General features: G+C 38.3%; 1 protein-coding gene across 1 annotated transcript; it reads left to right on the top strand.

The window, feature by feature from the left end:
* Positions 1–240: 240 nt before the first annotated feature.
* On the top strand, positions 241–2,676 carry KCNA3 (potassium voltage-gated channel subfamily A member 3). The gene has a single exon (XM_079934244.1). The coding sequence runs from the start codon at positions 335–337 to the stop codon at positions 2,081–2,083; it is 1,749 nt and encodes a 582-aa protein (XP_079790370.1). The 5' UTR covers positions 241–334; the 3' UTR covers positions 2,084–2,676.
* The last annotated feature ends 17,230 nt before the right edge of the window (positions 2,677–19,906 follow it).

Below are 19,906 nucleotides of genomic sequence, written 5' to 3'. Positions count from 1 at the left end.
ATGGGCGTTCGGGTGGCCCAGAGGGACGAGGAGGGCGGCGGGGAAGAGCTGGGCCCGGCAGCTCCCAGGGAGCGGGGCGCGCGCCCGCGCGGTGGGCCGGAATCCGGAGGGGACGCGGAGGGGCGGGAGCGCGCCCCGCGGAGGAGGGAGGAGGAGGGCTGAGGAGGCGTCTCTTTGGAGGAGCCCGGCGGACAGCGCCAGACCCAGACCGAGCCTCGCGGCAGCGACAGCAACAGCAACAGGCGGCGGGCTCGGCGGGAGGCGGAGGCGGCGAAGGGGCGGGGAGATCGAGGAGGAGGGAGCCGGCCCCGCGCCGCCGCCTGTTCCCCGCCGCATGGACGAGCACCTCAGCCTCCTGCGCTCGCCGCCGCCGCCGCCCTCCGCCCGCCACCGCGCCCACCCGCCGCAGCACCCCGCGAGCGGCGACGGCGGCGGCGGCGGCGGCGCCCACACGCTGGTGAACCCCGGCTACGCAGAGCCCGCCGCGGGCCCCGAGCTGCCGCCGGACATGACGGTGGTGCCCGGGGACCACCTGCTGGAGCCGGAGGCGACCGACGGCGGGGGTGACCCGCCTCAGGGCAGCTGCGGTGGCGGCGGCGGCTGCGACCGCTACGAGCCGCTGCCGCCCGCGCTGCCCGCCGCCGGCGAGCAGGACTGCTGCGGGGAGCGCGTGGTCATCAACATCTCGGGGCTGCGCTTCGAGACGCAGCTCAAGACCCTCTGCCAGTTCCCGGAGACTCTGCTGGGCGACCCCAAGCGGCGCATGAGGTACTTCGACCCGCTCCGCAATGAGTACTTTTTCGACCGCAACCGGCCCAGCTTCGACGCCATCCTCTACTACTATCAGTCCGGAGGCCGAATCCGCCGGCCCGTCAATGTGCCCATCGACATCTTCTCCGAGGAGATCCGCTTCTACCAGCTGGGCGAGGAGGCCATGGAGAAGTTCCGCGAGGACGAGGGCTTCCTGCGGGAGGAGGAGCGGCCCCTGCCCCGCCGAGATTTCCAGCGCCAGGTGTGGCTGCTCTTCGAGTACCCGGAGAGCTCCGGGCCGGCCCGGGGCATCGCCATCGTGTCCGTGCTCGTCATCCTCATCTCCATCGTCATCTTCTGCCTGGAGACGCTGCCCGAGTTCCGCGATGAGAAGTACTACACCGCCTCGCCGTCGCAGGAGCTGTTCGAGACGGCCAGCAACAGCACGTCGGGGGCTCCCGCGGGAGCCTCCAGCTTCTCGGATCCCTTCTTCGTGGTGGAGACTCTGTGCATCATCTGGTTCTCCTTTGAGCTGCTGGTGCGGTTCTTCGCTTGCCCCAGCAAAGCCACCTTCTCGCGAAATATCATGAACCTGATAGACATTGTGGCCATCATCCCTTATTTCATCACTCTGGGCACCGAGCTGGCTGAGCGACAAGGCAATGGACAGCAAGCCATGTCCCTGGCCATCCTGAGAGTCATCCGCCTGGTGAGGGTCTTCCGCATCTTCAAGCTCTCCCGCCACTCCAAGGGGCTGCAGATCCTGGGGCAGACGCTGAAGGCTTCCATGCGGGAGCTGGGGCTGCTTATTTTTTTCCTTTTTATTGGGGTCATCCTTTTCTCCAGCGCGGTTTATTTTGCGGAGGCAGACGACCCCACTTCAGGTTTTAGCAGTATCCCTGATGCCTTCTGGTGGGCTGTGGTAACCATGACGACCGTAGGTTACGGTGACATGCACCCAGTGACCATAGGGGGCAAGATTGTGGGGTCACTCTGTGCCATCGCTGGTGTCTTGACCATTGCTTTGCCAGTCCCTGTGATTGTTTCCAACTTCAATTACTTCTACCACCGGGAGACAGAAGGGGAAGAGCAAGCCCAGTACCTGCACGTGGGAAGTTGCCAGCACCTCTCCCCTTCAGCCGAGGAGCTCCGGAAAGCGAGGAGTAACTCGACTCTAAGTAAGTCGGAGTATATGGTGATCGAAGAGGGGGATATGAACCATAGCACTTTCCCCCAGACCCCCTTCAAAACGGGCAATTCCACGGCCACCTGCACCACGAACAATAATCCCAACTCCTGTGTCAACATCAAAAAGATATTTACCGATGTTTAATATATGAAACAAGTGACATGCTGTGCCCAGTATTGTGTGGAACGTGCCCCCTTGGTCTGTGTATGCCCTTGTTTTATACATTTCCAGACCATTCATCAAGGAAAGGACATGGAGAAGTGGAAAGCACACTTCATTCTCTCTCTCCCTACTGCTTCATACTGAAACAGGTGTCTGTTTTGCAAGTGGGCTGCATTCTCTCAGCTCTCCTTTTTTTCTCTCTCTCCCTCTCTTAATATTTCGAACAACAAACTTACTTTAAACTTGATTTTTAGCACATGCTCTGTAAAAAAAAAAAAAAAAAAAAAGACAAAAAAAGAAAACCAAACAAAAAAAACTACATCCTGGAAGGAAATGAAACTAAAGAACAGAGTAACTGTCTAACCTCAGAATCCAAAGGCAGCTGTTTCTTTACTAAGTAAAGCAGGCACATACTTAAAGGATTCTTCGGTTTGATGGACCCATCAACATTATTGAATATTTAGTTCAATTGCCAACACTGTGGATAGGTGGATGAAAAGTCTATTTAGAACAATGACTTGTAAACCCACCGTAAGTTTATTTGTTTTCAACTGGAATTTCTATTTGGAAGCCCCCCTCCCGGAATTTTAAGGATCTCTACAACTTTGAACTAAGGGAAATGCCCAAGATGTCCCGATCTGACTAATTAGTTTAACTCTTTGGGGCTTGTTAAGCATTTCGAAAGTATTAGACTAAGAGATTCCTATGAAATTCTGTATTCATTCTAGCTAACATCTATCAAAGTCTAGAAACAGATGTTTTCAGTGCTGCTGAGAGAAACAAAAAAATTTCCTAATGCATCTGAGAGATAAGCTTCTGCAGTATCACAAGAAGATTAAAGTGGCAGACACTCCTTCCAGCAGAAGTTACTAATTCGGACCTGACTGATGCAGTTCCCATAGCAACGCATGTTTCCCAGGAAACCCGAAAAGGTTGTCATGGCATCTCTTGCTCTCTAGCCCCACCCCCTAGCCCCTGCTGTTTCCACAGTAACCTTTCCAGATGGTTCCTACTTACATGATTTCACAAGGAAAACCACTGTTTGAATAAACCGCACAAGTAAAGTCTGAGAATCCAAAGTGGTGAAATGAATCACAAAATGCATATTTTTACTACAGAAAATCACTGATGTCATCCCATATTGACTGAATTGAAAAGGAAAATATCGTCATTGGAATGTTAAATATACACTACAGTAAGCCATGATTTGAATGAAATGCCAGTAATTAGGCAATCATTTTAAAAGATGCTTCTCTACTGTTTTCTTTTCCCAAGAAGCCAAAAAATGAAGTTAAAAAGCAAATGTCAAAGTGTTCTGCACATAAGCAAGTGAAAGATTCAGTCAATATACCTGAAACCTTACTACAAGGGACCTTCAGGCTTCCTCTTTAAAAACATTATCCAGATCCCACAACAACAGTGTCACCACCACAGCCCTTGAAAAACTAAATATACTTGAAAAATATAAAGGATGCACACTTTTAACTGAGGGAATTGCAGACAATCAATAAGAAGGAGGAACAGGAAGTAACCAAACCTTGGGGAAGTACTTGCAAGTTTCAGCCATGTGCCAGGGATGGCCAGAAGACAGCATCAGGTGAGCACTGTGGGAGCTACTGAGAACACTCTCTTTTTGTACAGGGAACCAGGGGGGTACCATTCATATCTAGATTTGTGCTAACTTGCAAAATCAATAGTTTTATATTCATTATATGCTAGGTGCCTTTTAAAGATCATTTATAACACCTTTTCTGTTTGATGTCCAGGTTGCCAACTATTCTTTGGTTTCCATTGTTTATTGCAAAAAAGTGGGAAAAGGGTCATTTCTCTTCAGAATAACCTTCACCCAAACTGAGCTGAAAATGATTCCATTCCTTTTACTAACCTCCTTGGCTTCTGAACAACGTGTTTCCCCTGAAAAAAGGATAAAAGGCAGACCTGCTGTTAGATTATTGGTCTGATTTCATTTACATAATTATTTAGTAGTGTGCAATTGTACAATTCTTCAAAACAAAGATGGTTAAAATTGCAATAAGGGTAACATTTTATTTTAGCATATTCCATTAACTGAATATACATTATATAAAGTATAAATTATACACTATCCACAATTGCTTTTTGGTTTGATAGGTTTAACTATTTTATCCTAGAGTAAGTGAGAGTAACACTATTTTTAAAGCTCATAAAATATTTTCAGGTAGTCAGAAGCCTACTTACTTTATTATTTGTGCATTTGAGACAGTGAAAAATAATGATTACAACTATATAAGGGGGAAGAGGAGAAAAAACAAAAACAAAAAACAAACAGAAGCAAGAAATCTGTGTACCTGGTCATAGAGTCATTGTTCTTATATATGGTCTTCGAAATAGAACTCCTTTATCTAGTTCCCTTTGCTACTTGTTTGAGCCTTTAACATTGATCCACCTTTTGACCAAACTTTTGGTATTCTTAATGACCAGAAGTTGTTTTTAGGACCCATTTTAGTGGTGATATGTAGATACACTCTAGTAATTACATAAGAATAATTTTTGTATCTGTTCTTAAAAGATGTTAGCATAAAGATGAACAAAGTGCAGTAACAGTTTTATTCACAGTTATTCAGAAGATGTAGAAACCCTGATTAGTTCTATAAGTAAATTATGGTTGTGCCATAATTTTTGGAATTGTATGGTTTTAAAATAACAGTAATACAAAGGAGACTTTTTTAACCCAGAAAAATATGACTTTTGAGTCATAACTTTGAGGCAGTATTATTCCTTCTGGTCGCCATATTGTAAGCTCCTTGAAGGTTATAGGTTCTGTACAGGTCTTGACAAAGTTTTGGATTCTAGTGCCCAGCACCAAATGTAGCACCTTGTTTGTATTCAATACATTTGATGAGTGAATGGCTATTATCTTACATTAGTGTTATTTTCAGGCTTTTAATGAAGTGATTTAAAGCAAAAGTTCTGCAGTCATATTGCCAGGGTTTGAATACTGTATGACCTTGAGCAAATTACTTAATCTCTCTGTGCTTCAGTTTCCTTATTTGTAAAATGAGGATAATAAATAGTACCTCATAGGGTTGTTGTGTTACCCTCATAGGGTAAATGTTAATGCAGGTATATTGCATCAGAGATTTTGCCAAGAGATTACATTACATTATTTGCTAAGGGATTACATTATGATTGTGATCATTACAGGCACTGTATAATTAATATCAAGCCTTGTGAATGGCATGAAATACATCAATTATCAGTGTCTTCCTATTTACTTTCTATAATAACAATAATAATTACGATTTGTTAAGGGTCAATCATGTCCAGGACACTTCTCAACTCTGCAAGGTAAGTGGTATTAACCCTATCTTAGGAGGGTAAAAAACAGATGGTTAAAGCTAAGTGATTTCCCTAAGACTTCACAGCTAGCAAGAAATCCAGCGTGATTTAAAGCTAGGTCATTGTGGCCCCAAAACCCATGTTCCCTTTATTGAGTGACTTGAAAGAGATTGAGAAAATAAATTTCTTATGCTTTTAGGTTTGACTTCAGCCCATGTTACTAATTAATGAATTCATGTGAAGAACATATTTCCAGAAACGTAATTCGTTCAGCGTACCGAAAAATTAACCCTTTTTTAACCATCAGATATATTTAACCATAGGGACCAAATACGGTATTTAAATCAGATGAAGAGACTGACTTTTCTAGTAACAAAAGATTATTTTCTTACACGATTGATTTATCTGGATTTAATATTATAGTACTCAGAAAGTATAATTAGTCTTGGTAGTGATACCTGCTAGGACAATGGATATTTTTTCAGTTTTAAGATTAATTTCCTATTTTCATGTGTTTTAATCTACAAGAGATGATAGTATTGCTATTATGCAGATTATTATTTTTCCATCTTCTCATACTTTGCTTAGGTTACTGAAGAACCATGCCAGAAAATAGTATAAACATTTTGACTGTCCCTTATTAAGAAGGGGGAAATTACTTAGAACAATAGCATGGAAAGCAGAAGGAGGTTGCCATTTCATTGAAATTTGTGACATTATTGCCTAACCTAACCACACCATGAATCTTTAAGAGCAACTGTGCTTAAAAAAACAATTAGAATATAATAGTGACCCACATGATAGTTGTAGCCCCTTCCCGGAGGTCCTAAGGTATTTAGAAAATGAAAATGGGTAGTGAATTGGGCTTAGAGCAGAATGCTAATGAGTCTGAGTTTACACATGCTACTTAGCTTTGTCAAACCACAGACTTCACTGAGCTCAATTGCTTGTTTTGAATGTTGAAAGGTATACGTATGTCTGTGTGTACAAGAGATTCATGGGAGGAGGTGTGATTGGATCAACACACATCTGTCAAAACCCTGGGAAAATGTATATACCCTATAGCTGGTGAATCCAGAGATAAAAACAATAACATTGTTATTGTTTTATTTCTTATGTATTGTTTTAAACTGATATTATAGCAAATTTAAATACCCACCAACTAAGGTGACATAATCACAAATGGCTACACATAAGAGGAGTGTTATATCAGTTATTTCTCAACTTTGAAATAAAATTTGGGGATTGAAATTTTAAATACACAGTATGAAGACATTCAAAGCTATGGTTCATATACATAAAGCTTATTGTTTACCTCTTTGGTATATAACATACTCAAGTAATTGCTTTGCTGGTCATATATAAATCCAATATATATAATATATGCCAATAATCTATTCCTTTGAGAACCGTAACTGTAATTTACTGACTTCTCAATACATTTAAAATGTCAACATTTTCTACAGTAGTTACGAGTTCTTTCTACCTCTCAACTGTGAATAGAAGTGATAGCCCCTCCCACTAAGAAATGCAGAGAAGCACATGTGCCCCTGAGTCTGAAGACTTACAGAAACACTGTGAGATAGAGGTAAATGGGGAAGAGGATATTGAGGGATTGCATTTTAGGGTGGGGTTTTTTCTTACTGTTTTGTATTTGGCCTTTTAAACTAAGGAGAATAAGACTATTGCTTTTATACTACTAATTTCCTACATTTTGTGTAGTAATTTTATACATAAATGAAACCACTTGTTTTTTATAACCTGCTGAAAGTGGTTGATAATCTTTGAGAGAAGGCAAATCAGGGAAGACAAGAAGAAGGGAAGCCATGCAGAACCCAAACCTTACCACTGTTACTCAGCCCCCAACCTCCTGCCAGAAAATGGCCATTGCCACAGAGTATACATGATAATAGTATTCTTTAAATTATTCAGACAGGTTAGAAAATTTTCAAATATTTGTCTTTGTTTTCAGTGATGCTATGAACTAATTTTGCCTTTGACATTGTAAAGAAAAAACATTTTACAAAAAAAGTTTTCATGTTTTTTCTCTCTCTTTTTTTCTTTTTTTTGGTACTGGATGTGTTTTTTCTTACATTTCAGAGTTTGCACCATTAAACCATCAAATGCATTAAAGAGGAGATCTGGAAAAGAGGCTTCATCATTTTCTTGGGAGCCATTTTATTATTGTTGCAATCTAAATAGTGCAGAATAGGAACTCTCGCTTGAAAAGTAAATCCTGGGATTCTGATTGTTAGTAAGATAACATTTAAATGAACAAAAAATCATGTTTCCTCCTATCTGAAAAATGTTAGGAAAAAACCTGTGCATGCAGGGCTCTGACTTTGCAGATCCAGGGATCATAGCCCCCAGCATGGTGATAGGGAATGGAGAGGAGCTTTTTCTCTACCGATGAGCCCCCAACCTCACCCTCACCCCTCCCTTGAGAGCACAAAGGCTCTGGGGAATCTCTATGGAGATCCCCACCAACTCCTTAGAATGAAAATCAGCATTGTTGCCTACGTGTTATGGGCCAATCAGCACTGCTGTTTCACTTGTTTTCCACTAAGTTTATTTTAAACTCTTTTTCTTTAAGAATCCTAAGGTTCTTATTTTTTTGCATTTAAACATGTTCCTTAAATTAAAGCCTTTAATTTAATTTGGAAGAGAAACCAGTGGGGTTAATTTATTACACACACGCCCCCCCCCCCCCCCACACACACACACGCATGCATGCATGCACACACACTTCACCTCTTCATAGGTTATTTCCTATCCTAAGATGTATTTACTTGTTGTCTGTAGATCTAAACATTCTAATTCTTTTTCTGAAAATTAGAATATTTCCAAAATATTTGCTTTCATTCATATTGCAGCATAAACATTTACAAATCATTTTTATTTTTTAAAGCCTTGCTTAAAAAGCAGTTTTATTGTATCTATTAATGTAGTAATATGTATTAGATTCAAAAAGTAGTAAATACATTCAGTCTATAACTGAGTTTTGTCATTTCGCCTCCTAAATATCTCTATAAAGAATCTACTTTTCTAGATCGCTACCACTACCAGAGTCTACACTCCTATCACCTCTATGCTGGATAAGTGTGAAGGTCTCTTAACTGGCCTTCCCACATTTCCTGTGGCCAACCTGACCCTTTCTCCACCTGCTAGCCAGAATGATCTTTTCGAGACTCAATCTGATTATATCACCTGCCTCTGCTTAAAATTCTCTCAAGGTCTTTTCCTGTTCTTTGGGTCTATTAGTATAGAGACCCAAAGGCCTAACATAGCCTTCATGGCCCCATAGGATCTGGCTCAGCCCTCGTGTCTAGCCTTATCCTATACCTGTGCTCCTTCCCTCATTCTGCTGTACTCCAGCAACCCTGATCTTCTTCCAATTACAGAATAAGCTCCCTTTTTAAGAATGGGGATCTTTGCAAATGTTCCCACTACTGGCCCCTTCCTTCCCTCCTCATCTCATTCACTTCTATTTTTACTTCAGTACTTCCTCCAAGATATCGCTCATGACTGGTTTAATCAATTCCTCTATTATGGTATATTTCATCAAATTTAAGTGCTTTTGATTATTAGAACCACCATTATTTTATATGCCTTTAAAAACAAAGAAAATCTGCCAATTATATGGGAAAGTACCAGTGATTTTAAGGTACATCCTCATTTCATAGCTGCTCAAATCTAAAACAGTATATCTTAGAATGAGTTGAATATAGTATGTTATCTTGACATAGCTGTAATTTTACATTAATTTGTGTTGTATAATTAATGTCTATTTCCTCTGTGAGAGAGGGGACTGTATCTCTCTTTGTTCACCGTTGAATCCCTTCCCATTCTCTCTGGAATCTGTTCAGGCTTTCACCCCTACCACTTCACCAAAAGTGTACTTTTCAGGGTCAGTGGTGACCTCCTATAGCTATACCCAGGGCCATTTCTCAGTAATCATTTCAGTTGACCTATCAGAAGCATTTGGCACTGTAGAATACATTCCCACTTCTGGGAAGAAATTTTTCATTTAACTTTCAGGATACCACACTCTGGATTTTCTTCCTACCTCTCTGACCTTTCCTACTCAAACTCTTTTACTGGTTCTTCCTCACCTCTCCCGGGTCTTCATGTTGGAGAAACCCATGCTCCATGGCTTAGTCCTTAGACCTCTTTTCTTTCTGAATTCAGTCTTATTCTCATAGCTTTAGGTGATCTATACGTAAATTTATATCTCCCACTTGGACCCCTCTCCCGAACTCCGGATTGAATTTCCGATTGTCTACTTGACATCTCCACTTGCACAGCTAATGTCTATCTCCAACTTAATATATCCAAAACTGAGCTTCCTTCTCCTCCCCCACCCCCGCCATCAAGCCTATGCCTCCTGACTTCTTCCCCATCTCAGTTACTGGCAACTTCAATTTTCCAGTTGCTCAAGCTAAAATCCTTCGAATCGTCCTTCTCTCTTTCTCTTACACCCCTTATCCAATCTGTCTGCAAATCCTATTGGCTCCACTTTTTAAATGTTTCCAGAGTCTTACCACTTCTGCTACCATCCAAGCCATCGTTATCTCTCATCTGGTTTTTACAGATGATTTTCGACCTTCCTGACTGGCCCCCTGCCTCCTATCCTTTCCCCTGCCTGGGTCTATTCTCAACATAATGGCCAGAGTGTTCCTTTTAAAACACTTGTCAGATCATGTTACTTCTTTGCGGCAAAACCCCCACTTGGCTCCCCGTTTCACACAGAGTATAAACTAAAGACCTTACAGTGGCCTACAAGGCCCTACCTCATCTAGCCCCCGTTACCCTTCTGATCTTATTTCTGATTCCTCTTCAGATTCATCCTTAACTGCAGCTGCACTGGCCTCCTTGCTTTTCCTCAAATATATCTGGCATGCTCTATTCAGGTCTCTGTACTTCCTATTCCCCTGCCTGGAAGGCTGTAGCGTCTGCTCTCTGCACGGCTCGTTCTTTCACCTCCTTAGGTGTCACTGTCTCGGTGGAGCCTCTCCTGGCTGCTCTGTTTAAAATTGCCACCTCCACAGGACTCCCTATACCTTCCTCTGATCTGTTTTATCCTCTAAAGTATTAGACATTTCAGTTACTTTGTTTATTGCTGTCTTCCCTTCACTTCCATGAGAACAAAGATTTTTGTCTGTTCTTTGGGACTGTATCCTCCAAGGCCTAGAATATTACCTGGAATAAGGTTAGTGCTTAATGAGTATTTATTTGAGGGAGCGAAGGGAATAGCATTCCAGTTTGAGCGTTTTTAAACTACAAACAAAGTGTTCGTGTTGTGTATCTATGCTTCATTTTATCACCGTGAGGCTTGTACTCCTCACCATGCTCTTTTGGATGAAATTCCTCGTCATTGGTTCACTGGAGAAGCCTTCCATTTGGCAAAACATGCTCCAGCAGGGGCGTGTTAAATATAACATTATATGTGATGTCGCTCCTAATCGCCAAGGGTATCTGGAAGTCAGAATGCCTCACAGAGACGGTGTTTCCTACCTAATAGCTAATAGAATGCTCTTTATAAATGATATTCAGTATATACTTGTTGACTGGTTGACCCAAGTAGTACAGACAGCAAAAATCAGAACAAGCAAGTAATATATCCAGGAACTTACCTATCTAGCAGACATCCTAAGAAACTTCCCTGTAAGTTCAGTCTTGGTTTCAGTTAATAGTGAGTCCTTAAACACCCATGGGGGCTTCAGGACTGTGGAAACTGATTGAATAAATTATTAGAGATCTCATCAATGAATCACGTTAAAGAATTATATTACTGTACATAAGGCCTTACTGGATAAAATTATTTATTTTACAACATAACCTAATTTTTCATGTAGTTGTCAAGTTATGTGGTAGGATCACAAAAATCGGCTATTTTTAAAAGTGATTTGTTCATGTATGAAAGAAGATCCATCCATGAGAAATAAGGGTGGATTCTTAGAATGACAGTTATAATGGCAAAACTTAAGCTGCTTCTAAATAAAATAAGATGGAAGGTGAGAGGCAGTCCAGTAGCATATGTTGGTATTGGGAGATTCCTAGCAGCCTTGAAAAGCCAAAGTGTAGTATGGAATTACTGAAACTAATTAAAACATTGATATAAACGAGTACTGCAGATATTGCCATGATTTTAGGCAATATGATAACAAATGCACTTTCTTCTGTAGGAAATGGGGATTCTCCTGATGTGAATAGCAAGGAACTTTCCCCACACCACTTCTGAATTTTCTCCTTTCCCTGGATTTCTCAGGCAGACCAGACCAGAGATTCACCTGGGTGTTGCCTCTGCACATGCAGTGGCACAATTTCCTTACCAGATACGTCACCAAATTAATCAAAGCTAATGCATGTCTGCATATGCTTGAGGTTACATCTGTAGACCAGTAGAACTTAGAAACTCTTTCATCTTCTATCACTTTGTACAATTAAGACCACATACGACAGAGATCATTTCTCTCTTCTGAGGACCCATTGTTAGGACTTTTTAAAGAAATGACACAGACTAGAGAATTGAAAATGCATAATTTTCATTTCTTTTTTTTTTCTGGTTTTGGGTGAGGAATTGTAACATTGTTTATTTTTATTATTTAACTCAATATGGGTTTTTCCAGATATTCTGTTGTAACCTGGTATAGCCAAGGTATTAGATATTTAAGAGGCAGCCTCACATGCCATTACGTTTTATATTTACCTCAGGTAAGACTACAGGACAAAACAAAATACCTGGTGTATTTGAGGAAGAGCAATGTGTATTTGAGGAATTCACTAATCTATTACTTTTATAAGAAATTGTAATTAAAATCAGTTAAACAAGAGTGACTATATATGAGATTTAAAAATGTAGTAAGCGACTAAAATCCATAGAGAGAAATCATTTCTCCAAGTAAGAACTGTGTCTGAGTTGCTTTATACCTAGATTCTGTAAACTTTTTACCTGCAAACATTTTAACTCATTTTGAAAGGTCAATTTATATTGCTATAAATTATATTACTATAAATATATTACTATGTGAATTGAGGAGATTTATTTTTAGTAGACCTAAATACTGCTTAAAGTAGTATTGCTTATACCTCACAGCTCATTTTCGCATGACTTTCAGATTTTTGACAAAGCTCACATCTTGGCACATTACCAGTTTTAATTACTGCGTGAGTTTAAACTTTTTCTGCTCCCCAAGAGTGCATAATTTCCAAGAGGACAATCAGAGAATTATACATAACTTAGCAAGAACTCTTTCTAGTCCTTGGGGCTAATTCATGACCATTTAGCTGGTAGAATTTGTAGAAGTTGTTGATGTGCAGCCAACTGCAAGTTATTTAGTAGATGTCAAAGTATAGACACACGAGGACAAAGTTCCCATAACACCGCGTCACAGAATGATTTCAGCTTTTTCCTCATCAGACACGAGTTAGTGAGGCTAACAGGTAACCTGGATATCTGCACCTCTTTCATTTAGGCCTGAGTAGAGGTATCAGTTACTTTTTCACAGACTTGATAGCTATTGAAATTTGACTATTCTTTTCCTTTTTTCTTGCTTTATATGTTAGAATATTTATTTGGTCAAATATTGATATCTTCAATTATAAGTCACCATTATACTTTCTTTCTCTCTTCTGTAATTTTGATACTTAAGTCAATGTTCATTTTTCTAAGCCCTTCAACCCATTTCTTAGCCACTAATAGAAACAATACGATTACCATCTAAAATCACTTTTATTTTTTGTTTTGTTTCTGTTGAATTGCAACTCCTTCCGCACCTACAGTCTATTAGGATGCCAAGCTGTACCAGACTTAATAATCCCAAGAGCCTTGAAGCAGGTATTGACACATGAAGTTAAAGAAAGCCCCAGCCCCTTATATAAAAAGGGTGCATCAAGAAAAGAATAGCTTAATAGAACCATCTCAAGGTAATCAAAGCTGCAGTAGCATTGAGCAGAAGCTAGGCACTGAGGAAATAAAAAGATTATCATATCATTCATGTTACTTGTGATTTCTTATAATTAGTTGTCATCAATAGCTAGTAGACCACTGTAATTTTAAAACTTTCATAATGAACATTAAGTGTACTATGATGCAAGAATGTACTCTTGCTTTTTGACTGAAGACCAGGGTTAAGAAGAAGTTACTTCCTTCATGAAGGATGAGCAAGTATAATCCAGACCAAAAAGGAAGACTTTTCACTAGATAATTTCCCAGAATAGTAGGTATACACCATGTAGTTTAGTGAGTGAATGAGTCTTGCATGAAAAGCACAGTCAAATTCCAGATGGCCATCATCAGGCATTTACAACGGTTTTGAGACACCTGCTAAGACCAGGAGTATTTATGAGAAACAGTCTTCTCTATGTATTATGATGGATTATGTTCACATATCGAAATCTGAAGCTGGGTGTAGGATTTTCTGTTTTTGTATGTATAAGTATCACAATTAGTAAATCTCTAGAGTACATAAACCTAATTTTTATATATCCATTCATTGATTCAACGTATATTTACTGAATAGCTCCTATGTGTAGACACTGTACAAAGTAATAGGGATTTATTCACTCACTGAGCATATAAAGTATCTACTGTGTGCCAGACACCATTCTGTATTCTGAATGTAGCAGTGAACAAGACAGTTGTGCTGCCTTATGCTATTTTTAAGAAACACTTTATTATCCTTATTTCCAGATGATTTTTTTGTAGTTGGGGAGAGGAAAGCAATACACTTGAACTCTTATTTCTTGGTTCTCCACAGACCTTGGTTAAGTGGCTATTGTTATCTTAATTTTTTATTCCCTAAAGTGGTATATAACTGTACAGAGTTCATATTTTAAAGGATCAATAGATTTGAAAGTTATTTGTAATGACAGGGTAATCTGTCATTACAGATTATCTGTAGTTCTAGGTACTACATTTGTAGTACCTAGAACATGGCTGTCAAAATACTCATTTTGAGACTGTTTCTCTCTCTCCTTTTTTTTCCTCTCCATAACACTTATCTACTCACTTCAAAGGAGTTCTCTTCTTAGATTACCACAGTGGGATGTACAGGCAGAAAAACAACACCTTGAAAATACATTGAGAAAATTGATACATGTATTTTTCTAAAAATCAGTAGACAGTACCTTTCAGATGGTTCTAAAGATGAAGATAAATTTTCCTATTCCAAAAACAATCACATTGGTTTAGACTACATTTGGAGTTCATTATTAATAAGGGGAAAAAGGTTCATAATTTCAGCATACTCTGAAACTGTTTCTGACTTGTCAATTAAAAGCCCTCAATATGTGGTTAATGCATTTAGAAAATTAAGTTGCTCAAACTTCTCAAGGTAACAGTAAAAAAAAAAATAAAGTTTTTAAAAGTGTAATGAGTAGAATATTTAATATTGACCTAACGTCTACAATTTTTTAAAAACTAAATATACAGTAAATTATTGTGTTTACTCTGTCCAACAGATACCTGACGAGCCCTACGTAAAGAACTGTAGAGCTGCACTGACCAGTAGGATGCTCTTTTTAAATTGCTTAGATCAAGAATACAGTGTTGGTTATATTGCTGATGGACAGTGATCTGTCTGCCAGCACATACTTTTGTTTCAGTTGACATTAAATAACATGTCTCTAAGAAATGCTTCATATACAAGAAACAGCTCTGAACCTGGAGGATTCTCTTCAAATTGTGTGCAATATAAAAGATATTGACCAAGAAATAAAGAAGAACATTAAAAATAATAAAGTATCATTTCAACCTTTTGACATTTTGATGATATTTAATCATCCAAAAACTAATCACTACTGCTAATAAAGAAAACCTAAATGTTTGTTTCTAACAAGGCAACTTATTACACTGTTTTCTTCTTTCATTTAATTACGGGACTACGTTTCATCATGATGTATATTAATGTTATCTCCTCTGTTCTGAGTTATGTGCAACTTTATTTGTGAACGTGTGTTTTGTACCAAAGCCTCTCATACATAAATTAGCCCGTTTATATGTAAATAAGCGAAGTCTACACTGTGCCCAGATGAATGGTATTAAAGACAGACTTGCCTAAAAGAAATGTGCCTTGCTTGATTAAACATTCTTTTATTTTTTGATTCAAAATGATAGATTTGCAAATTAGTCTTGTAGGTAGGTTTTAGCAGAGCTTAACTTTAAAAAATATAGTAGTACCTATTATATGTTTAAGTTGTCTATCTTAACTAAAATTTTAACATTTAGTTATACCTTTCAACAGTTCATATAGAATATACTAATTTAATTTAGTTTTCATATGATGTTTGGTGTGGTGAGACAAAGCACATTCTTAAAGATATATACAATATTTCATCTAATGTTTTAAGAATTTCTTTAAAAATTGTATCTGTAAAAGTTTTCTTGACTCATTTTCTATTTTTATATTCTTTTAGAAATGGAACTTTTTTCAGTTAAAAAGAAAAGCAAAGTTTTATTTGTAAAAGAGATTTAGGAGATCATGAAAATGGTTTCCCATTTGGGGACATTTCACTTCTGTGCCATTATTAATGTATTTACTGTGACATTTCAGCAGAATGGTAGCTATTTGCATATTATTTAATAAGCCTTATGGAAAGTTAAACTGTGAACATTTAATATAAAGAAGACTTTTCATTTCCATATTTCATTTTCAAAATATACCTGAACAAATGTGTAAAACTCCAACCTCCTGCTATTTAAATGTATAACAATGCTAAGTTATAATACGAGTACTTGTAGAATTTCAATTACTATCAAAATATTGTTGTAGGAAAGCCAAAATTATAACACTTTTTGATGTCCTGTAGAAGGAAATGCAGGTGATGAATTTCACTGTTAACATATAAGAATCAGTAACTGAAACAATCTTATACCTACTAGCAGCGAAACAGACAGGAGATACAATCCAGGTAACTTTCTTTGAGGCAACGTCTACAATGGATTTTGCACAATCTGCTCGTAATTTCTCTGGTCAAAACTTTGAGACCAGATCACTCTAGGAAAAAAGGAAGTAAAAAAAAAATGACAGCTGTCTCAGATTTGAGCTATGTGAACCTCCAATCTGGATAATTTGTGATTAAAGTGAAAATATAGCCACCACGGTGTTTTTGCTCTGTGTTAGCCTGTGTAGTAGAGACACTGGCCCAGAGAATAGTCCATTTCCAGCCACCTTAATACTCATAACTGATGATCACAGCCTGGTCACATCAGCTATTGGGATGATTGAAACAAACCAAACAACTGTCCTAATAGGAGGTCTTAGAACATGCAGATGTTTTAGTAAGGATCAGTAGGTGTTACCAAAATAGACACAAGAGCTACCTTTATAAAATACCAATGACACAACCTTAAGCATTATAGTATGTTTAATATCATATCCACATTATTATTATAGGCTACAGTTTCAAATAAAGACAAAATCTGGGGCTTCCCTGGTGGTGCAGTGGTTGAGAGTCCGCCTGCCGATGCAGGGGACGACGAGAGGCCCGAGTACCGCAAAAAAAAAAAAAAAAAAAAAAAAAAATCTGGACTTTGCAATAAAAGCACAGAATGGTACCAGATGAAGAAACTGTCATATCAAGTATGGTTCACCAAATGGGTAGTAAAAATAGTATTATTCTAGATATCAGGAAACCAGAATTCTTACCCACTTTCTGCCTGTGGAACCCTAGATAAGTCACTTACCACTGCTAGGCTTCAGTTTCCTAATTGCAAAATGAATGTTCTGGGTTACTCTCCAAAGCCCTTTCCAGCCCCCAAATTCTCATTATATGCATTTGAAAAGGCTTTGAAGCATACTTAAGGACTCAGATTTTTTATGAATTTCTGAAGGAATGAATAAATTGAAATAAGATTTAAGTCTTGAAAGTGTCATAAATATATCATTCTTCAAATTGCTTGTGAGAGAGAATATGGGATTTTTTTCTCCTCTGAGAATTGTCACTGGTCTATAAATGGGATCATGAAAAAGTAGAAAAAAATCACTCTCCGGAATGGAAACAGATTAATTTATTACCTGAAAGGTAATAAAGGGGAGGTTTATTTTTTTTAATTTAATTTGATGTTAAGGTGATTTGAAATCATATATGAAATGCTAAAACTATAGCAGAGCTTTATCATACTCAACATTATAATCCTGGGAGTAGGAGAAGGTAGGAAGAGGTTAGAGGGATAGGAGTGTTTGCCTTATGATCTCTTGATTATTTCCGCATAAGCCGCAGTTTGGTAGAGCAGGTGTCTCTGTGCTTTCATGCTGGCTTTACCAATAACTCTCATGTGCCCTAGGAAAGTCCCTTTAACGTCACTGAGCCCCAATTCCTAGTAGTAGTCTGTATGCTTCTTTACATCTTTGAAAATTCTGTATTGTTTTCAGATGGTTGTAATATACATGTTCATGTCCATGTCGCTCCCCTCCAGTCACTTAGATGCCACATCTCTACTCATGTGACTGAACAGACTGCAAATCCAAACAACATTCATGTTTCCAATGTTTGCTAATTGACTTCAGCAAGATGTAAAACATGAAAATATTTTTATTTTGACCACGGTTTAATATTATGATTTATCATTTCATCTTTGAATGTTGTTAATTGTCTAAATGAAACGTCTGCTCAAGTGAACCTTTTTTAAAAATGTTGTAGTTGAATAAACACTTAGCAAATCAAAATTAAGTATATTATGTTTCCCAGTGAACTGTAGCTGATTGTAAGGTGCATTTTTGTCACATTTAGAAGTTAATACCTTTTTGGCCCCAGAAACAATGGCTATGAATTAAAATAATATTCACAGAATTTTGTAAATTTTTGTGAATTCAAAAGAGGCTTGATAGAGCCACATTGTAATTAATTTTGCTCAGGAGTGAGAAACAAAATTCAGGGATAACCCAAACACTTCTGTTTGGCTTTAGTGGACAGTTGGGAAGACGAAAGGTTATAGGTTTTGTACAACATAGGTAAGATGCCCATAGGCAATTATACCCATTGTAAAAGAAGAGTATATTCTGGTTGCTGGTTTATGGTAGAAAAAGATTAGTATAGAAAGATGCTAAAATATGGACAGTAGAGAAATTGTTAAAATGATAGTCCATTTGAATAATACAGAAATATTTTGTCATACTGAGATTATCTGTCCAGAAGTATAGTCTTATATCCTTCCATTCAGAAAAGGGGGCAGTTTTTAAAAACCTCTATCATAATAGGAAATGTATGTTTTGACTAGTGGAGCAATTCATTAAAACATTTAATCTGGTAATTTTGGTTATGTGAATCTGAATTTTCACTTTAGGTGTAATTAAGTCTCTTAATGTATTAGTGTTAGTGATCTTTGTAAGAAGTAATTTAACTATTTTTTTTAAAGTTGATGAAATTTGCTAAATGGTGATTCTAGCATATTGTGTTAATAGTGTATCTTACAACAATTTGTGAACTGACCATATGAAAACAAAACATAGTAGTATCTCTTCCGGTAAATTGTTTCCATGGTGTGATCTCTTAATACCAGGTTTGGGGTGGGGAGGTTAAGTATTTAGTTTACGTAAAACTAACTGTCAAACTGTTTTTCCTAAATGCCATGAAAGTGTATGATTATAAACAAAATAGGAATATCCTATTAAGGACACTGTATAGACCATTTTTGAAATGATATAATTTTTGTTAAAAAGTTTCTACACATATGAGGGAAAGCAAGCAGTGTGTGTAGTATTTCTATGTAATATGCTAAATGTTTTAGAATCCATTTTTGAAATCTTATGCAGATAGAAAGTACGCACATATCAGAAAAACAAATACAACTACAACACTTCAGTTTTTTCAGAGATGTCTTGCATTTGTTTATTATCTCATACTTTTCAAAGATCATTAACATATCTTATTTAATCTTAAAATATCCTTATGAAGTAATAATACTGTCTGAAGTTTAGAGATTAAACAACCAAGATTTAGAAAGATTATGACTTGTCCAAGATCATATGGCAGCAAATGACTTTAAATCTCATGTTCTTTACACTTTTCATTCTCTGTCAAGTTATTTTTTTTTCTACCACTGCCATGATCTTTAAAACTTTGACTAAAATTTAATTCTAAATGATACATTGGGAAATTTCAGGTCTAAGCTACAAGGCATGGTTGCTGTTATTGTCGGACCTTTTTAGATACTTCCAAAATATAGTCCTCCCTCAGGTAGAGAGCTAAACATTTTCCATCTAAAACATACTAAGTCCCCTCACTCTGACCATAGGCATTAAATCAGTATGATGTCAAAAATCTAGACTGAAAGATTATCTTCTCCACTGGTCTCCTTTCTAATTTCCTTTTAAAACAGTCCATCACAATGACTGATTTCTGAACAGTTGAAAGAAGCAATAATCAACCCAAGAAACCGCAAACATTCTCATTCAAAGAAAACATACTGTGAGAGCCACCATATTAGCCATTTTTCAGCCTATTGTTTTTCATCACATGTATTCTGTGATTAGGGGAGGACAGGGA

This window comes from Stenella coeruleoalba, assembly GCF_951394435.1.
Source record: "Stenella coeruleoalba genome assembly, chromosome: 1".
In the NCBI taxonomy this organism is placed as follows: Eukaryota; Metazoa; Chordata; class Mammalia; order Artiodactyla; family Delphinidae; genus Stenella; species Stenella coeruleoalba.
The sequence above is the reverse complement of the archived record's forward strand: the minus strand, read 5'-3'. Positions and strand labels throughout refer to the sequence as shown.

Excerpts from the sequence above, each read along its gene's own strand:
- KCNA3 (XM_079934244.1), top strand. The coding sequence starts at position 335 with ATGGACGAGCACCTCAGCCTCCTGCGCTCGCCGCCGCCGCCGCCCTCC.